This window comes from Spinacia oleracea, chromosome 4, assembly GCF_020520425.1.
Source record: "Spinacia oleracea cultivar Varoflay chromosome 4, BTI_SOV_V1, whole genome shotgun sequence".
NCBI lineage: Eukaryota > Viridiplantae > Streptophyta > Magnoliopsida > Caryophyllales > Amaranthaceae > Spinacia > Spinacia oleracea.
Window position 1 is genome coordinate 49,302,733 of NC_079490.1, and position 16,043 is coordinate 49,318,775.

At 34.8% G+C, this 16,043-nt stretch overlaps 2 protein-coding genes and 1 long non-coding RNA gene across 6 annotated transcripts; 1 reads left to right on the top strand and 2 right to left on the bottom strand.

The window, feature by feature from the left end:
- The first annotated feature begins 1,013 nt into the window (after window positions 1-1,013).
- Window positions 1,014-5,464, top strand: LOC110798498 (uncharacterized). 4 transcript variants are annotated; one of them, XM_056826757.1, is made up of 8 exons: window positions 1,014-1,432; window positions 1,779-1,843; window positions 2,444-2,504; window positions 2,703-3,730; window positions 3,815-4,012; window positions 4,084-4,143; window positions 4,241-5,090; window positions 5,186-5,464. In XM_056826757.1, exons 4-7 carry the CDS (start codon window positions 3,334-3,336, stop codon window positions 4,360-4,362), a joined length of 777 nt encoding a protein of 258 aa, XP_056682735.1. In that variant the 5' UTR covers window positions 1,014-1,432; window positions 1,779-1,843; window positions 2,444-2,504; window positions 2,703-3,333; the 3' UTR covers window positions 4,363-5,090; window positions 5,186-5,464. The 4 variants fall into 4 exon arrangements, with proteins under 4 accessions (XP_056682735.1, XP_021859368.1, XP_056682737.1 ...); XM_022003676.2 differs by having other exon boundaries at window positions 3,320-3,730; XM_056826759.1 differs by having other exon boundaries at window positions 1,020-1,432; window positions 3,443-3,730.
- Window positions 5,465-6,161: 697 nt separating this feature from the next.
- On the bottom strand, window positions 6,162-9,141 carry LOC110798497 (uncharacterized). Its single transcript, XM_022003675.2, has 3 exons — window positions 6,991-9,141; window positions 6,735-6,839; window positions 6,162-6,519 (listed from the first exon to the last, which is right to left on the bottom strand). The coding sequence occupies exon 1, from the start codon at window positions 8,618-8,620 to the stop codon at window positions 7,124-7,126; it is 1,497 nt and encodes a 498-aa protein (XP_021859367.1). The 5' UTR covers window positions 8,621-9,141; the 3' UTR covers window positions 6,162-6,519; window positions 6,735-6,839; window positions 6,991-7,123.
- Window positions 9,142-10,665: 1,524 nt separating this feature from the next.
- Window positions 10,666-11,740, bottom strand: LOC110798493 (uncharacterized). The gene is made up of 2 exons (XR_002536083.2): window positions 11,513-11,740; window positions 10,666-11,143 (listed from the first exon to the last, which is right to left on the bottom strand). It is a non-coding gene; the product is annotated as an uncharacterized lncRNA (long non-coding RNA).
- Between the last annotated feature and the right edge of the window lie 4,303 nt (window positions 11,741-16,043).

Genomic DNA, 16,043 nt, shown 5'->3' on the forward strand with positions numbered 1-16,043 from the left:
TCTAATCTTTACATTTGAATTATTTGCTTAATTTTTAAAGTACAAAATGGCCAAAGTTTATAGACTAAGAATGCCAGTTGAGTTGGGAAGTAGATTAAATGTGTGCGTCAGTGATGACCAAGATTTAAGGCAAAAAGGGTAGATAGATTGCGTTGTTATCTACCACGTAACTTTAATGTTTTATTGGAAATTAAATGGATGGTTGTGGTTGGGATGTTTGTAGGAAAGAAGTTGGGGAGTTGGGGTTGAATTTTAGTTTTCTAGTCTTAAGGGAAACTCATTTGCATGTCTTTGATGAGTTCAATCAACCTTCCCAGTTACGTGTTGTACGTAAGTACAAATGATGTTTTAGTCCGATCCTTCCGTTATAAATTTATTAGTCTTATATGCACACGATACGTGCGAAAGTATAAACAATTAAAACTTTTGTTATTGCAATTAGTTACCATAGATTACTTTCATTTATTAGTTATTTAATTCAATTTGATTAATTTAAGTTGTGTTCTATTCAAATTATTTCACCTGAACTTATCTGATCTGAACTTATTGAAACTTATTGGAATTTATCTAAACTTATTGGAACTTATTATTAATAATAATAACAATTATAATAAACAATAAATTACAAAAATAAGTAATAAATAATAAATAAATAATGAATAATAAATAATGAATAATAGATAATATATTTTTTTTTTGAGGGAAAGATAGCTCGGGCATATCTATACTACTATATTAAAAAGCGTTTTGACAAACGTCTATGTGCCACGTATGCCCCTCTTTCCTTGCACTTGCATTCCGCCACGTCAACATCTACCAGTGTCGTTGCGACAACGAAGCATCTAATAAAATTGTGGCACGCTAATCTATACAACCAAAAAATGATGTTCAAAGGGCTCGAAAATTCAACCTCCGTAATAACGCTGCTCAACTTTTACCAACTCCGCCAAGTGTTACTTGTGTGTTATTTCCTATCTATAATTTATATATTTCCTGTAAAAGAAGAATTATAATAAATGGGAGTACATTAATTCTACTGCTCACATCACCGACCCATCTTCTTCCTTGACACTTTGAAGTTTGAAGGCCTTCTCCAGATTTTCGTTTTCTTAGGATTTTCCAATCCTCATCTTCCTAATAATTGATTACTCCTAATTAAGTGAAACATTAATTATGAGTAATCAATTACATCAGGAAGAAGAAGATTCGTCTTTGTTGGTTGCTTTCTGGCTTTGTAGCTCCGAATTCCTCCTCATGATAAATTGATTACTCTTAATTAAGAGAAACATTGATTATGAGTACTCAATTAAATTATGAGGAAGAAGATTCGTCTTTGTGGGTTGATTTCTGCCTATGTGTTTTCGAATTGGGCTAGGTAATTGAGTAGACGCCGATCTTGCCTCACCCGCACAATCCAGCGATTTCAGTTATGGTATCTATCTTAACTCTTTTCACAATCAATTGTAATTCAAGTCATGAATTTAATTTTATCTTTTGAACCAAATCAATTTCTCAACTGATTGCCTAAATCTGTAACGGAAATTGCGTAATTGAGCCCCTCTAGGAGGTTCCCAGTATATATATTCCTATAGTCTTGCTGAATTCATCAGCCCCTAATTTGACCCCTTTGAAAAAGGTTTATGAGAAGTAATCAGGTAAACTGACGCATCTAAACTATTACAATGGTTTAATTCCTGTGTTTGTATATCTATTCATGGCATTAGGCTCTTCATTTACACAGTATCATTTGTTTCTGTTTTGGGTTTTGTTTGTTGTAGGCTTGAGTAAGACAGGGGCTGCAATCGATCGTTGAGTATCATATTGTCCTGCAACAAAAACTCTGGTTAGTTGTTCAGTTTAGATTGTATTGGAAAGGCCTCTATATATTGTGTAATTTAATATGGGAATTTTAATGAGATGAAATTGCTGGAAACGATGTTGGAATGTGAGGTTCAATAGTCTGCAGTAGTAATAGTTTTATTATTCAGAAATCCTAAAAGTTATAGAATATGCCCATTTGATTGTGTTGCTTGATTATATGCTGCTACACTATAATTATGTGGCTGTCTTAGTGTCATGGATTTCTATAAGTGTACTTAAGGTGTTGTAAAGGGTGGCAGACCCTATTCCTGATCATTTTGGAGCAGATAGCTGCAGCAGAAACCTATCTTTGGTGTAGTCTGAAGTTTATTCTGCAAAAGGAACTTATTACGAACCTGGGGATGGGATATGTTTAACCAACATTGGTGTGAGCTGACTCTTTTGAAGCAGAACACTAAGTTTTTGCCATTGGTTAATCTCGAACAGGGAATTTCAGTTCCATTTTATATAATGGTGACAGGACCAAAAATTCATGCTTGATTCTCATTTATACAGAACATTTCAAGTTGTACTCTCATTTTCCAAATAACTTAATGGCTCTGTTTTACTTTGTGGGCTACAGGTACTTTGTGAACCTTCTGAAGTTGTACTGTCATTTGGATAGCTGGCTCTTGAAAACTAAGGTAGTTCCTTTACTTTAAAATTTTATACAGTCAAATACCATTGATCTATACTTAATAGAATATGACTGACGATGCATCTCATTCTCCTAATAAACCCCAAAGTATGAAACTGAAGAATGTGTGGTTTACATTTCAATATGATATATCATTGCTCAAATTGTTAAACTTCCGTTTTTATTTGGCTCTCCAATTTGGCAGAATTACTATGAATAAGAGTACTAAACTTTTCACTATAAGCTTTACTAAGCTACTATCTGATATCATCAACTGGTATGGTTTGCCACTACCACTGTACAAACATTACCATAAGCAACGACGACAACAATATGTAGCAATCATAAAACTGAGAACTACACAAGATGGCCCGACAATAAAAATCAAAAGCCAACGTTCAAAGGATTTGGCAACAGCAAAGGAGCATGCTGCACAAATAGCCATACACAAATTAAAGGAATCCTACCAATTTGACATAGCTGACTTCAACTTAGATGCCATCCGCCATGAAAGAAAAAAACGGCGTGTAGCAGACATTAAAAGAGTAAAAGAAGAAATGAGCTTTGAACCTTAAAGCACAATTATATGGATGTTTGTGAGGAAAATACGGCCCTAATACAAGAGCTACGTTGGGCCAAGAATTTGGGATACGTCTTACATTAGAAATCTAGAATGAGCTGCTGGTGTTTTGTTTTTTCGTGATATTTTGGACGAATAAAATGTATCTTACTTATGTAAGGATTTTGACAAAGGTTTTAATTTCATAATCTTTAATTTCAAAGAAATCATGGTGTAGATCCAACCACCATACTTTATTGTAGTTCGGAAAACAGGTATGGAAAGTGGAGATGAAGCTAGACATAGAAGGCTATTGCGACGTTTCATTCTCATACAAAGGAGAAATAGAGCCAGAAACAATAACCCAACCCATGTCATGGTCACAGATTCTCGGCCAAGGCATCTGCCAGTGATTTGGCCACAGCACCCAATGCCGTCAATGATGAATGCAGTACAAAGAGTAGGTATGGATAATGGAGATGAAGCTAAGCATAGAAGGCTCTTGCGACGCTTCATTCTCATACAAAGGAGAAATAGAGCCAGAAACAATAACCCAACCCATGTCAGGGTCACAGATTCTCGGCCAAGGCATCTGCCAGTGATTTGGCCACAACACCCAGTGGCGTCAATGATGAATGCAGTAGAAAGAGCTCACCGCTCACTTACATCAAGAGGTTAGTTAGTCACAACTTGCATTATATTATGAAATGTACCCCTAATTCTTGACAATAACCTTAAGTTATAAAATAATACAATAGGAGAAACAAGTGCACCAAACAATAATGTTATTGGTTCTGGTACACCTTCAAGACGACGTAGAAGGAGTGAGAATAGAGAGTCTACCTCATCTTTGCGGCGTAGACTAAATTCTTCATTACCACCTGATGGTTCAATGACTCCTACTACTGAAACTGATATCCAAAACACCAGATCTCCTCAACCCAACTTGAACAGAGGTAACTTAATTCTACTACAGCAAGTTATACACTATTCAACCTATGAATATTAAACTGTTATTCCAACACAGTGGGCAGCAACATCTCAAGGAATACACTAGAAGGGTCTGCATCACACGCATTGCATCATAGTGAGTATACCACTTCCATATTTAGATACATAAGTGAAATTTAGATTAAACTACTTTGAACTACACTAATTTTGACTCCTACATTTTATCTTAACAGGAAAGTACACCCGACCATGGACCTTTGGTGGGCCTAAACACGTATGTTCGCATTGTGGTGCAAGAGTTTGGATCCAGGAAAGAGTAAAGAGAGAAAAGAGAGTACTTGAAGTTGTTACTTGACCCTAAAACGGGCTCTCAGTCAAGAAAATTCAAGGAAAGCATTAGATCTTACAACTCCATATTTGCATTCACATCAATGGGTGGACAAGTGGATAAGACAATCAACAGAGGGAGGGGTCCATATGTCTTCAGAATTAATGGTCAGAATCACCATAAGATTGGATCTTTGCTACCACCAGATGGGGCACAACCAAGATTCACCCAACTATATGTTTATGACACCCATAATGAAGTTGAGAACAGAATCAACTCACTGACAAACAATGCAGAAAGTGATCTTGATCCCAAAATAGTGGACGGCCTTGCAAAAATGTTAAATCAACACAATCCACTTGCAAAAGTCATCAGAATGGCCAGGGAACGCTACTCCAATGTTGAAATGCAACCTGTTCGGGTTCGTCTAATTGGTACGCGATCTAAGGATGGCAGACAATATAATTTACCGTCCACTAATGAACTTGCAGCCTTGATTGTAGGCAACGGTGATTGTAACTCAAAACACCACTCTTGGATAACGCCACACGATCGAACCCTGAAGTGGAAAGTCACCTGCTAGCTAAAAGGCTAATCCTGGAAAAAGCCACAGACACAACTACTGGAGTAGAAACACCACTCTTGGATAACGCCACAGGATCAAACACTACAGTGGCAAGGCACCTGCTGGATAACGCATCAGAAAATGACACTAGAGTGGAAAGGACTGCAAGGAAGAGAAACAGAAATGAAATGTAAGTACAATGTTCAACAACAAAACAAACAGAATATAAACAGCAAAAACACAAAATAAAACAACGGTAGGTACTAATCAATATCTATATTGCAGGGAGACAGACAAAGAAACAACTACAACCGCCAACCGTGAAAACTAAAACAAGCATTGGTAAACGAAGACACAACCATGCCAAGGGGAGATACGGCCACATTAAATTATGCACCAAATAAGAGGAATACCCTCAATAATTCCAACAAAATCAACATTAGTTTACTTTATCATGGTTAAGATACAATTTAGAATTTGAGTACAGCTTCGACCAAAACTGAAAAAACAAATGTACGTTTCCAGGGAATTTCACTATATAAACAAGTTTAACATTTTCATTTATTAACCAGCGTCCAATACATCACTCATTGTACATAATAAAAGTTATTGAATACCTTATAATTTTTAGTCAACACATCACACAAACAACATTCGAAACAACACGAAAACACCATTTGAAACCTACTAACAGTAGAAACCCGGGGCATCGCCCGGGCTACACACTAGTTATTAAATTAAATCAATTTCCGACAAAGCAGTGATGCTTTGTGGGAAAGGACCATTACAAACATACTCAGAGTGATTTCCCGTATCCCATCTTGCCATTAAATGAGCTACGATATTACATGCCCTTTTAATATGAGAAATAACAAAGTTATCAAATTAAGCTTAGGCTATCATTCCTAATATCATCATAAACTAAACAAATGTGAGAGTAACCATGCATTGACCTTAAGTTTTGCCGCTTGTACCACATTTAGAGCATCACTCCCAAGTACTACATGAGTGAACCCAAATCTTCTGGCGATTTTAATGTCATATGTGACTGCCATGGCCTCAGCTATCTCAGAGGAAGTGGCTTGGTTTTTCGAGTTAAGATAATGAATGGGACTCACCTTTTGAGTTTTTCACCCTTTGGGACCTGCACCTTTTTTTTCACCCTTTGGGACCTCAACTTTATTTTCCGACAAGTTAACTCACCGTTAACTCACCGTTAACCACACCATAAATAAATAAATAACAATGTAAAACATTTAATTAAAATCTGAAAAGTTTGCATTGAATTAAATAGTCCAAAAAATATTTGCTTGCTGCTGCTCTACCAAAATATGCCAAAATAAGTACAACGCTCCTCTGTTTGATGCTCTTAAACAAAAAATACAGCAATGCTTAATTGTTTAAACCAAAAAAAACGAAGCTTGCTTGATTGTTTTATAGTAATCAGGTTCCATTTTGAGCAAAATTATGGTCAACCGCAAGCTTTAAGAAAAATCAGGTGCAACACTTTTGAAGAACTCAGCAGAATCAGTAGTAGACTAGCAGGTACCTAGACCGAAAGTTGAAGAACTCAGCAGAATCAGTAGCAGACTAGCAAGTTTGAAGCCTACATTTCACAACTGCAAAGAAAGAAAATGAGTGATTACTCGATGGTGTTTTGCCATTGTAATCGGAGAGTAAAGAAGAGGGTTTCAAGAACCATTAAACATCCATTCATAGGGTTATTAATATGTGAGAATAAGAATTAGAATAATATTATTTTTTGTAGAAGTTGTAATTTTTTTGGTTCTTCTGATAATTATTTCACTAATTAAATATAAGTGAGGTAACTTACTTGATAATGTAAGCCTCCATGGTCTGTAATTGTTGATGAATTTCTAGCTTGATCATGTGAAGTTGTTGATGCAACACTTGTTTGCGATCCAAGTGTGTTAATGAACTACCAAGTTATTTCAAATTGTGTTAGTATAATATAATAAACTTTGCTGCAAATTTATAATTCATGAAATATATTAAGTAATGAAAAAAAACTCGATTAAACAAAGAGACAAGTATTTGAGCTAAAACGAAGAATCGATATAAATACTTACCATAGCCTGCCTTTGAAAGCCATTGGGATAAGTGTAAACCCCAACACCTCTGTTGTGCATTGCTACAAATGTATGTGAATTCTGAGTTGGTGCAAACCCTTGCTGTGCATTCCCACACATTGGTTGCTTCCCCTTAGTTTGTTTCTTCTGTTTTTGGAGCAACTGAAAACCCTTCTTCTGCTTGACATGCTGCTGTTTCTGCGCGTGCGGACTGAGTAGTTGTTGTTGTTGTCTTCTTGGTTGCTGTTTTCTTAGGAATAGGTGGTCCAGTTGGTACCTTAAGAGGCATAGAACACTTCCTCTTATTGTGTCCCACCTCCCCACAGTTAGAACACTTGTGAGGCAGTCCCTTCTTGCTCAATTTGATATTATCTTGCACATTTTCCCCAACTGATGGCTTCCTCTTCACAGTGGGTCGGTTCTGCAACTTCTTACATCCTGGTGCTTCGACTGGTTCGTACATGGATGTTGGCCACTGTTGAGGACCATTCAGAGGCTCTAAAGGAAACAAATAAGCTTTCAGATATGTTTCCTTTGAATACCAGTGAGAAACATAATGTTCTGGATGTTCCATCGCCTTCCATATTGCTGTAACAGCATGGTTGCAAGGCACGCCACTTAGTTGCCAAGCATTGCAACTGCATGTTCTGTCGAGTAAACTAACAACATACCTAACTTGAGTTGCTCCTTCTCTAACACCATAAGAAAAATGTCCATCCCAGAAAGCTAGCCATCTTCGGGCATCAAGCTTCTCTTTCTCTAGCCTTTTCTGAATTCTAGGACAGATTATTATATCCTTGTTGGCAATGAAGTCCCTTTTCTTATGAAGTCTTTCCATCAGTGACTCCCTTATGTCTTCGAGCATTGTTACAATTGGCTTGTGCCTCGAGGACAAGATATACGCATTAAAAACTTCATTCATATTGTTATCAATACAATCACATTCAGATTGTGATGTGAAAAAGGCCCTAATCCATTTCGTATGATTCCTTTTTAGTAGATCATCACCTGCTTCAACTTTGATAGCTTTAAAGAGATCCATGTTTGCATTGAAATCATTCATCGTTGTGCTCTTTGCTATTTTCCAGAAACCTCTTTTGTACTCCAACCCACCACCATATACTTGTCTGAAATTGCAGTACACGTGCCTTGCACACACTCTTGTTTCAGCTGTTGGCCACACAATGGTTATAACCTTCAATAATCCTTTTTGTTGATCTGACATAATTGTGTAACCCTTGCCATCATGGGTATCCAGATCATCTTCAAGTAATTGCAAAAACCAACCCCAACTATCTGTATCCTCAACCTCTACACAAGCCCAAGCAATATGGTACATCTGATTATTACCATCCCGTCCCACGGTAACGAGAAGTTGGCCCCCAAATGGACCTTTAAGAAAGCAACCATTAATCCCGAAAAACTTTCTACAACCAGCAAGAAATCCTTTCTTTATAGCATCAAAACAGATGTATAATCTTTCAAACACATTATTATTCAACTTAAACTTAATCGTGTTCCTCGGATTTGATCGCTTAATTTCCGCTGCATACCTGTACAACAATGAATATTGCTCTCTGTACTCTCCAAGTATGAGATTTTGAGCTTTCCTCCTAGCCTTTAAAGCCATCCACAAAGATACCCTTATACCATGCTCCGTCCAAATTGTCTCGACTATTTATCTACATCTCAAATAAGGGTTTACTTTGAACTTGTTGTGATATGTTTTAGCAATCCAGACAGCTCTCATCTTCTTCAATGTTGCTAATCTACCACAATTATGTACTGGAATAAAAGTTTTAACAACCAGATTACCTTGCCCTCGATGACAGGAAGCCCATATGTAGAAAGGACACTTGTTAGCACTACACCTAGCTCCTATTTTCTTGGCATCATTCTTTGTGCAGCGAACATCCCTGCCTGTACGCACACAGTAGTTGGTAATAGCTTTCCTAAACTCGATTGCATTTTCAAACTCCATACCTAGGAAGAAATGATTGTCATCACATGCCCTAAGGGTAAGCATATGATTTGAATGAGTTATCAGTTTAGATTTCTTCTTAGGTGGCTGTTGAGGAATAAGAAATCCGCACTCTTCATCGTCTGAGTTCACAGGGCTATCAAGCTCACTGGAATATCCTCCATTTCTCAATTTCTACAGTAAATAACAAAAATAAAGTATTAGAAGGTGGTAAACCATAATACATTATATAACTTGATAATTAAAGAGAGTAAACACGCAAACATGATCGTTCAGGTTTAGGTCAACTTAGTTAAATTTAGGTAAAACCAAAAAACTTAGGTCAATATAGGTCAATGTTAACCTAACTTGATCAGTTTAGTAAATTTAGGTAAAACCGGTCAACTAAGGTCAATTTAGGTAATTTTTGGTCAAAACCGATCAACTTAGGTCAATTTAGGCCAACTTGATCGTTTTCCTTAGTTTAAGTCAAAACCGATCAGCTTAGGTCAATTAAGGTAAAACTTGATCATTTTCCTAAATTTAAGTCAATAAAGACTAAGTTGGTAAATTTAGGTAAAACCGGTCAACTAAGGTCAATTTAGGTAATTTTTGGTCAAAAAAGATCAACTTAGGTCAATTTAAGTCAAACATGATCGTTTTCCTAAATTTAAGTCAAAACCGATCAACTTGGATCAATTTAAGTCAAACTTGATCATTTTCCTAAATTTAAGTTAAAAAAGATCAACTTAGGTCAATTTAGGCCAAAATTGATCGTTTCCTTAATATAAGTCAAAACCGATCAACTAAGGCTTATTTAAGTCAAACTTGACCGTTTTCCTAAATTTAAGTCAAAACCGATCAACTGTAAGCAAGTTCATCAAACTTGTTGCCATCAAGTCGCTCTACTGTAAGCAAGAACATCAAACTTGCTGCAATGAATATCTGAAGTCCATAATTTTTCATTCCAGTTTCAGTTTATGTAAAAGTATTCTATTAGGTGAAGATCAGCGGCTCTCTCTTAAGTGAGTTCTATTTTTCACTTTTTACGCGCTAGGTTAATTGTACAGTACAATACCTACGGGGGCACACTACAGTTTTTGAATCATATGTTTGACCACCTGAAACATGCCAATGGATGTGCTTCAGGGAGAGCATATTTGTCCCAGTCTGCTAATTTCCTAAGGCTCTTCCTACCGGTAGTCAGCATTTCAGTTTCTGAAATCAAATGTAAAAGCCAATGCGCTTGCTAATTTATCAAATACCTTAAGTTTACATAGTCTACCTACTCCCTACAAACCTACGAACCCATTTGCCATTTCGCCATTAAAGTCTGCTAATCTACTATGTTATCTTCTACTAATAACTAGTTGTCAAACATCATTATGGCCTAAGTATCTGATATGATACATTTGGATGCCAAAACTGGTGACTCTGTCAATTTTTCATGCACACTTGACAAATGGTAATAGCTAATTCCCCGGTTTCAGTCCATAATTTTTCATTCCAGTTTCAGTCTATGTACAAGATACAATGTGAACAAATCAGTTGGTAATTAACAAGCATTTACAAAAAGAAACAAGGATCCATATCCAATAAAAAAATTCATATCATATTCAACTAAAAGCTCCAACAAAGTGCTATAACAGGTTTAGTTACTTAGTAGTTCAGATATGCAAAATTGAATCAGTTATATAAAAATCGATAACGAAAGATTTAGATAATAATAACCGACATATTTCATTAATAATCATCAAAGTACAATCTAATGTTTAATAATGTCAAACCTATGACATTGTGTCACAAATGACCTTCACAATGTCACCCGAACTTTGACATCCAAAACAACTACCTCCTACAACTACCAACAACAACTACAACTAACTGATGCAACTACAAATCTGCAATCTCACAACTAACTGTTGCAACCTAAACTAATTCATCAAAAACAAACTATCAAGGTTGCTGATGCTACCAGCAATCAATCCACCAAAAACCAATCCAAAGTACCAACTTCATCCTACTGTTGCTGCTTCATAATATCGTTCTGCCAATGTCACAACCTCCTCCAATGATGGCAAGTCTGACAACAAACCTTCTGATCCTCATAGGGAAGCTTGGGGAACACGAACACGCACATCAATTCCTCAAGGCAGAACACGAGGTTTTCTCCAGCTAATCCAGACATGGTTCCTAAAGACAGACCAGACATCTAGGTTAGAAAAATTATAGATTATAGGAATTTTGGTGAAACTAAATGAATTATAAGCACATACTAAGCTACTGCAATTCCCCTCTGTTCTACCCCTTTCCCCTGTTCTTCAAGTATACACAAACCACTCAAACCCTAACTCGTCTGATGTGCGAATCACACAACTACGCACATTATCTATGCAAATTAAACAATTTCGAATATAGTCAAAGCAAATACAACACATAATTTCAACTTCAAAAATTAAAATTTCATTTTTTTTTGAAAACCCTAAACCCTAACATATGAAATCGAATCATGTCAGAATTTTACAAGAAAAACATAAAAGGAACGAAATTGGAAGTTTGTACCTTGAGAATGTGGACTAATTGCTCTGAATTTCGTTGTTTGGGGGCAAGAATCTACCTCTGACTTGGAGTAATTGAGAGATGAAGAATTTCTTTGACTTGAATGAACACAGGAAAGAGAAGAAGAAGATGAATGTTTGGCGCAAAAACGAGTCCTTCATTTAGTTAAGTATTGCAAGGACGCGTTTTTTATTTTTTTCACCCATTTGCTGATGACACGTGTAAGGGTTCTATTGGTTTCTTATTTATTTGCACCGAATGATACGTTGACACGTGTAAGGGACTAACCTTTTAACCATGGGGACTAACCTTTTAACCATGGGGACTAAACTTTCAGAATTATGGCCGGAATATTCTTTTCGGGTCCTCAACGGTGAAAAAAAAAGTTTGGGTCCTTAACGATGAAAAACTCAAAAGGTGAGACCCCATTCATAATCTTAACTCTTGGTTTTTCCTTGTAGCAATCACCAACATCCACTAGTGGAAAAAGGGTCATTTGCATCGCACATTTAAGTGCATTTGCGTCGCATATTGTGCGTGGCAAAAGCTCTCGACGCAAATGACTAAAAGAGAGGTTTTGACTGTTGAGGTTTCAAGCTTTGGAATGAAGGGGCTGAGAGAGAAAGAGAGGTATGGAGGAAGGTAGGCGGAACATGTGTGAATGGAAAAAAAGGTAAATTGAAAAAAGAATTTCAACTACTAACTCCGTGCGTCGCAGAATAATAAATCAGCGACGCATTTAACTGAATATATTTCTATCTGTCAACTGCGTCGCTGGTTTATTAATCTGCGACGCAAAATTAATTAATATTGCGTCGCAGTTTAATAAATCAACGACGCAATTGACTTACTTTAAAGATAATCAGTAATTTGCGTCGCTCAAAATTAAACTGCGACGCAGATGATCAAATTTCAGACAAAAATTCAACTATTGTGTCGCGTGTTTAAAAGTGTGACGCAAATACGGCGATGCATATGAAGAGTTTTCCACTAGTGATCTTTCCATTGATGTCCCTAATAAACAACCCCCAAACCCACATTTACCCCTTCCACTACATGTGCATCTGTATTGACCTTGCTTCAAAAAGGTTTTTATTACGGCAATGCCAATAATTAGTAGACAATAAGTAAACAAAAAATACGGATTAATTAGTAGATAATTAAAAAAAAAGATAATAAGTAGATAATAAATAATAATTAGTAGATAATAGATAATATATAATAAATAATAGATAATAAGTAAACAAAAAATAGATAATAAATAATAATAATAATTAGTAAATAATAAATAATAAATAATACGGATTAATTAATAAATAATTAATAATTAATAATAATTTTTTATTACGGCAATGCCAATAATTAGTAGATAATAAGTAAACAAAAACTACGGATTAATTAGTAGATAATAAATAAAAAATAGATAATAAGTAGATAATAGATAAAAATTACTAGATCATAGATAATATATAATAAATAATAGATAATAAGTAAACAAAAAATAGATAAAAAATAATAATAATTAGTAAATAATAAATAATACAGATCGATTAATAAATAAATAATAAAAAAACAAATAAAAAAAATTAATATGTAATACATAATACATTATACATAATAAATAAAAATTAAAAATAAAAAATTAAAAATAAAAAATTTAATAAAAAAAAATAATAAATAAAAAATAAAAAATAATAAAAATTAATAAATAATAAATAAAAAGTTTTAATGTTTGGTGGTTTTAGTAAATATCTTTTAAATTAATCCCCTTATATTGTAAAATAAAATATTTTTGTTTTTAATTTTTTAAGTTTAGTAAGCGTAAATAGGCAATCACTATCACGCTGCTCAGGCGTACCCTTATAATAGACATCAAGAATACCAAAAAATCATTGACATTAATAACCTTAGGCGGTTATCTTTCCCTTAGAGAAAGGATTATGACATTTTTATTAATAATTTTCAGATTAATAAATGTAAAAGAATCAAATAGTACCTTATAATCCAAATATGTTACCACTTAAAATGTTTAAATAAGACCTTAAATTATACATCTAAAAAATATTATACAATTAATTAAAATTAAAGAAAATTAAGCTGGTAAAAACGGAGTTTGCTATTTTCGACATTACCAAATTTTGTTTCTTCTTCTCCGAAAGCCTTCATCACTGATGCGTTGCTCTAAAATGTTATCATTTTGAGGTTTGTATTTCCATTTCAATTTAATAGTTGACATGGATAATATTAGCATTAAATGTTAATTAATGATGCTTTGACTTTTTCCATTTTGTTGTTGCGACCCTTATGAAAATAGCATAGCTAGGTTGCAATTAACACTAATTGTTAATTTATTATTTTTTATGCAATATAACTTGATTAATTAAATTGTGAGTGAGTGAGGGAGGGTAATATAAACTATTATATAGGGGACACCAAAAATTTATCGTAATGACCTTAGGAGTTCCCTTATATAATAGAGAAACTTATAATGAATTTTTTCCATTTATTATTTATTAATTTATGCAGACTCAGATACACTCATTTGACAGTTTGGCTATATTATACATAATAATGTAGTTTAAAAGTTCTAAAATTTTCATATCGCTAGTGGAAAAAACCCCTATTGCAGCCCCCTTGTTGAGGGGGGCATTTTAAACCGTGCCTCAACAACCACTAAGTCAACGCGGGTCAAAGACTTAATGAGATGTTGGGGCGGGTTTCTAAAACGTTCACTTCAAGAGACTCTGTTGGGGCGGGCCGTGGTGTTGTACGCCCCAACAGATTAAGGCAGTTGAATGGGGCATTGTATTGTTCGCTTCAAGAGACTATGCTGAAGTGAACATACGTGGGCTATGCCCGCCTTAACGAATTCTCCAGCCCAGAAATACTCAATCCACCTCAACGAATGACAAAGTTTAGGGTTTCTTTATATCCTAAATTCCTCTTTACCCTTTATTCCCTTAGCCGTTTTTTAACATTATCTCCTCATTTTCAAGATCTTTTCTTATCTTGTCTCCTTCATTTTCTTGCGATTCCATTCTCTCTTGAAGAAAATCAACCATGGATTATACTTCCTCCACCCTCCCGTTATCTTCTCCAATTCGATATTTGCGATTCAAAAAATATGGAGAAATGTAAGCTTCGAATCGTCATCTCTATTATATCGAGATCTTAATACTAACAAGGTACCAATCTCCTTTTCGCATTAATTTTTTATTGTAATTTGTTTTTTGCCCTGTTTTTTCTTAATTTGTTCATGATTTCTTTGCTAATGTCGATTTCTTCACTAATTTTTGATTGAAATATGAAGAAAATCAGCCATGCTTTGATTTCTTCGCTAATGTTGACATTATGCTGCTTGTTCATTTAATTCGATTTTTTGGTGAAAATTGGTTGTTCTGCTTCTTGATTTAATTGGATCTTCAGCTTAATTCGATCTTCACTCAATGATGTTCGTCTCTGACGTGAGCGGTAACAAAAGGACAACGGCGTTAGGTTACCATCTGATATTCTTAGATCTAAGTGAGCAAGTTTCATTGTATTGTCTTATTTTCTTCCAACAAAAAGTCATTTTAATGTTAATAAAAGTTAAGAATCTGAATATTTTTAAAAAATTAATTTTCTGATCTAGAGTTTAACTTATATCTAAATTGTTGGGTTGGTTCATTTTCAGATAATTCTTGGAAAAATAAAATAAAATTACTCTGTATTTTGTTTCTGGTTTATAATTGTTCATGAAAATTGTTTTATAATTTATTTTTCTTATTATCGCATGGTGTATATATTTCTTATTGTAAGGATCTTCAATTTCGTTTTACTGTTATTGTTCATTAGATGATGTGTTGTTTTTTTTTCTTTTGCAGGTGTGTCATGGATGAGAGATTCATTCATTAGTTAGAAGACGGAAAACATACAATGTCAATTTGTTTAGTGCAGATTTGCTTACATTACTTAGATTTATTCAACTTTGTAAATAATACTGTGTATAATGTAATAGTATAGAAACTCAGATCTGTTAGGTTATGATACATATGACATTACATAGATCATGCGGAAACAACCATTAACCCAGGAAACATATTATTTACACATAATCATTTAGCATAGTTTAGATGCATACTCTTTGTTGCGTGCCTTCCCTAGCTGCGCCCGAACCGAACAAGAACAAGTCTTTTAGGACTCCAAGTGTCGTCCCTCCGTAGAAAGTCCACAGCACGTGCGGATCCGCCTTAAGATTGACCAACTAGAATCGCCCTTAAGGTACTCAGAAAATTCGGCACTTTTGGGGCAAGATGGGTGTTTGAATTTTCTCTCAAAAAACTCACTTTTGAATACTTTGAAACTTGTGTATAAATTATGACCCCTAGGCCTTTATTTATAGAGTTATGGAAAAGGAATCGTAATCCTAGTAGGATGCGAATTAATTGGAATTAGAATTCTACATGAATTCTACTTAATCAATTTATCCAATAGGAATAGACATTTAATCATACACTGACTCTTGCAGATTCAGGAATCTCGCATGAGCTCAAAC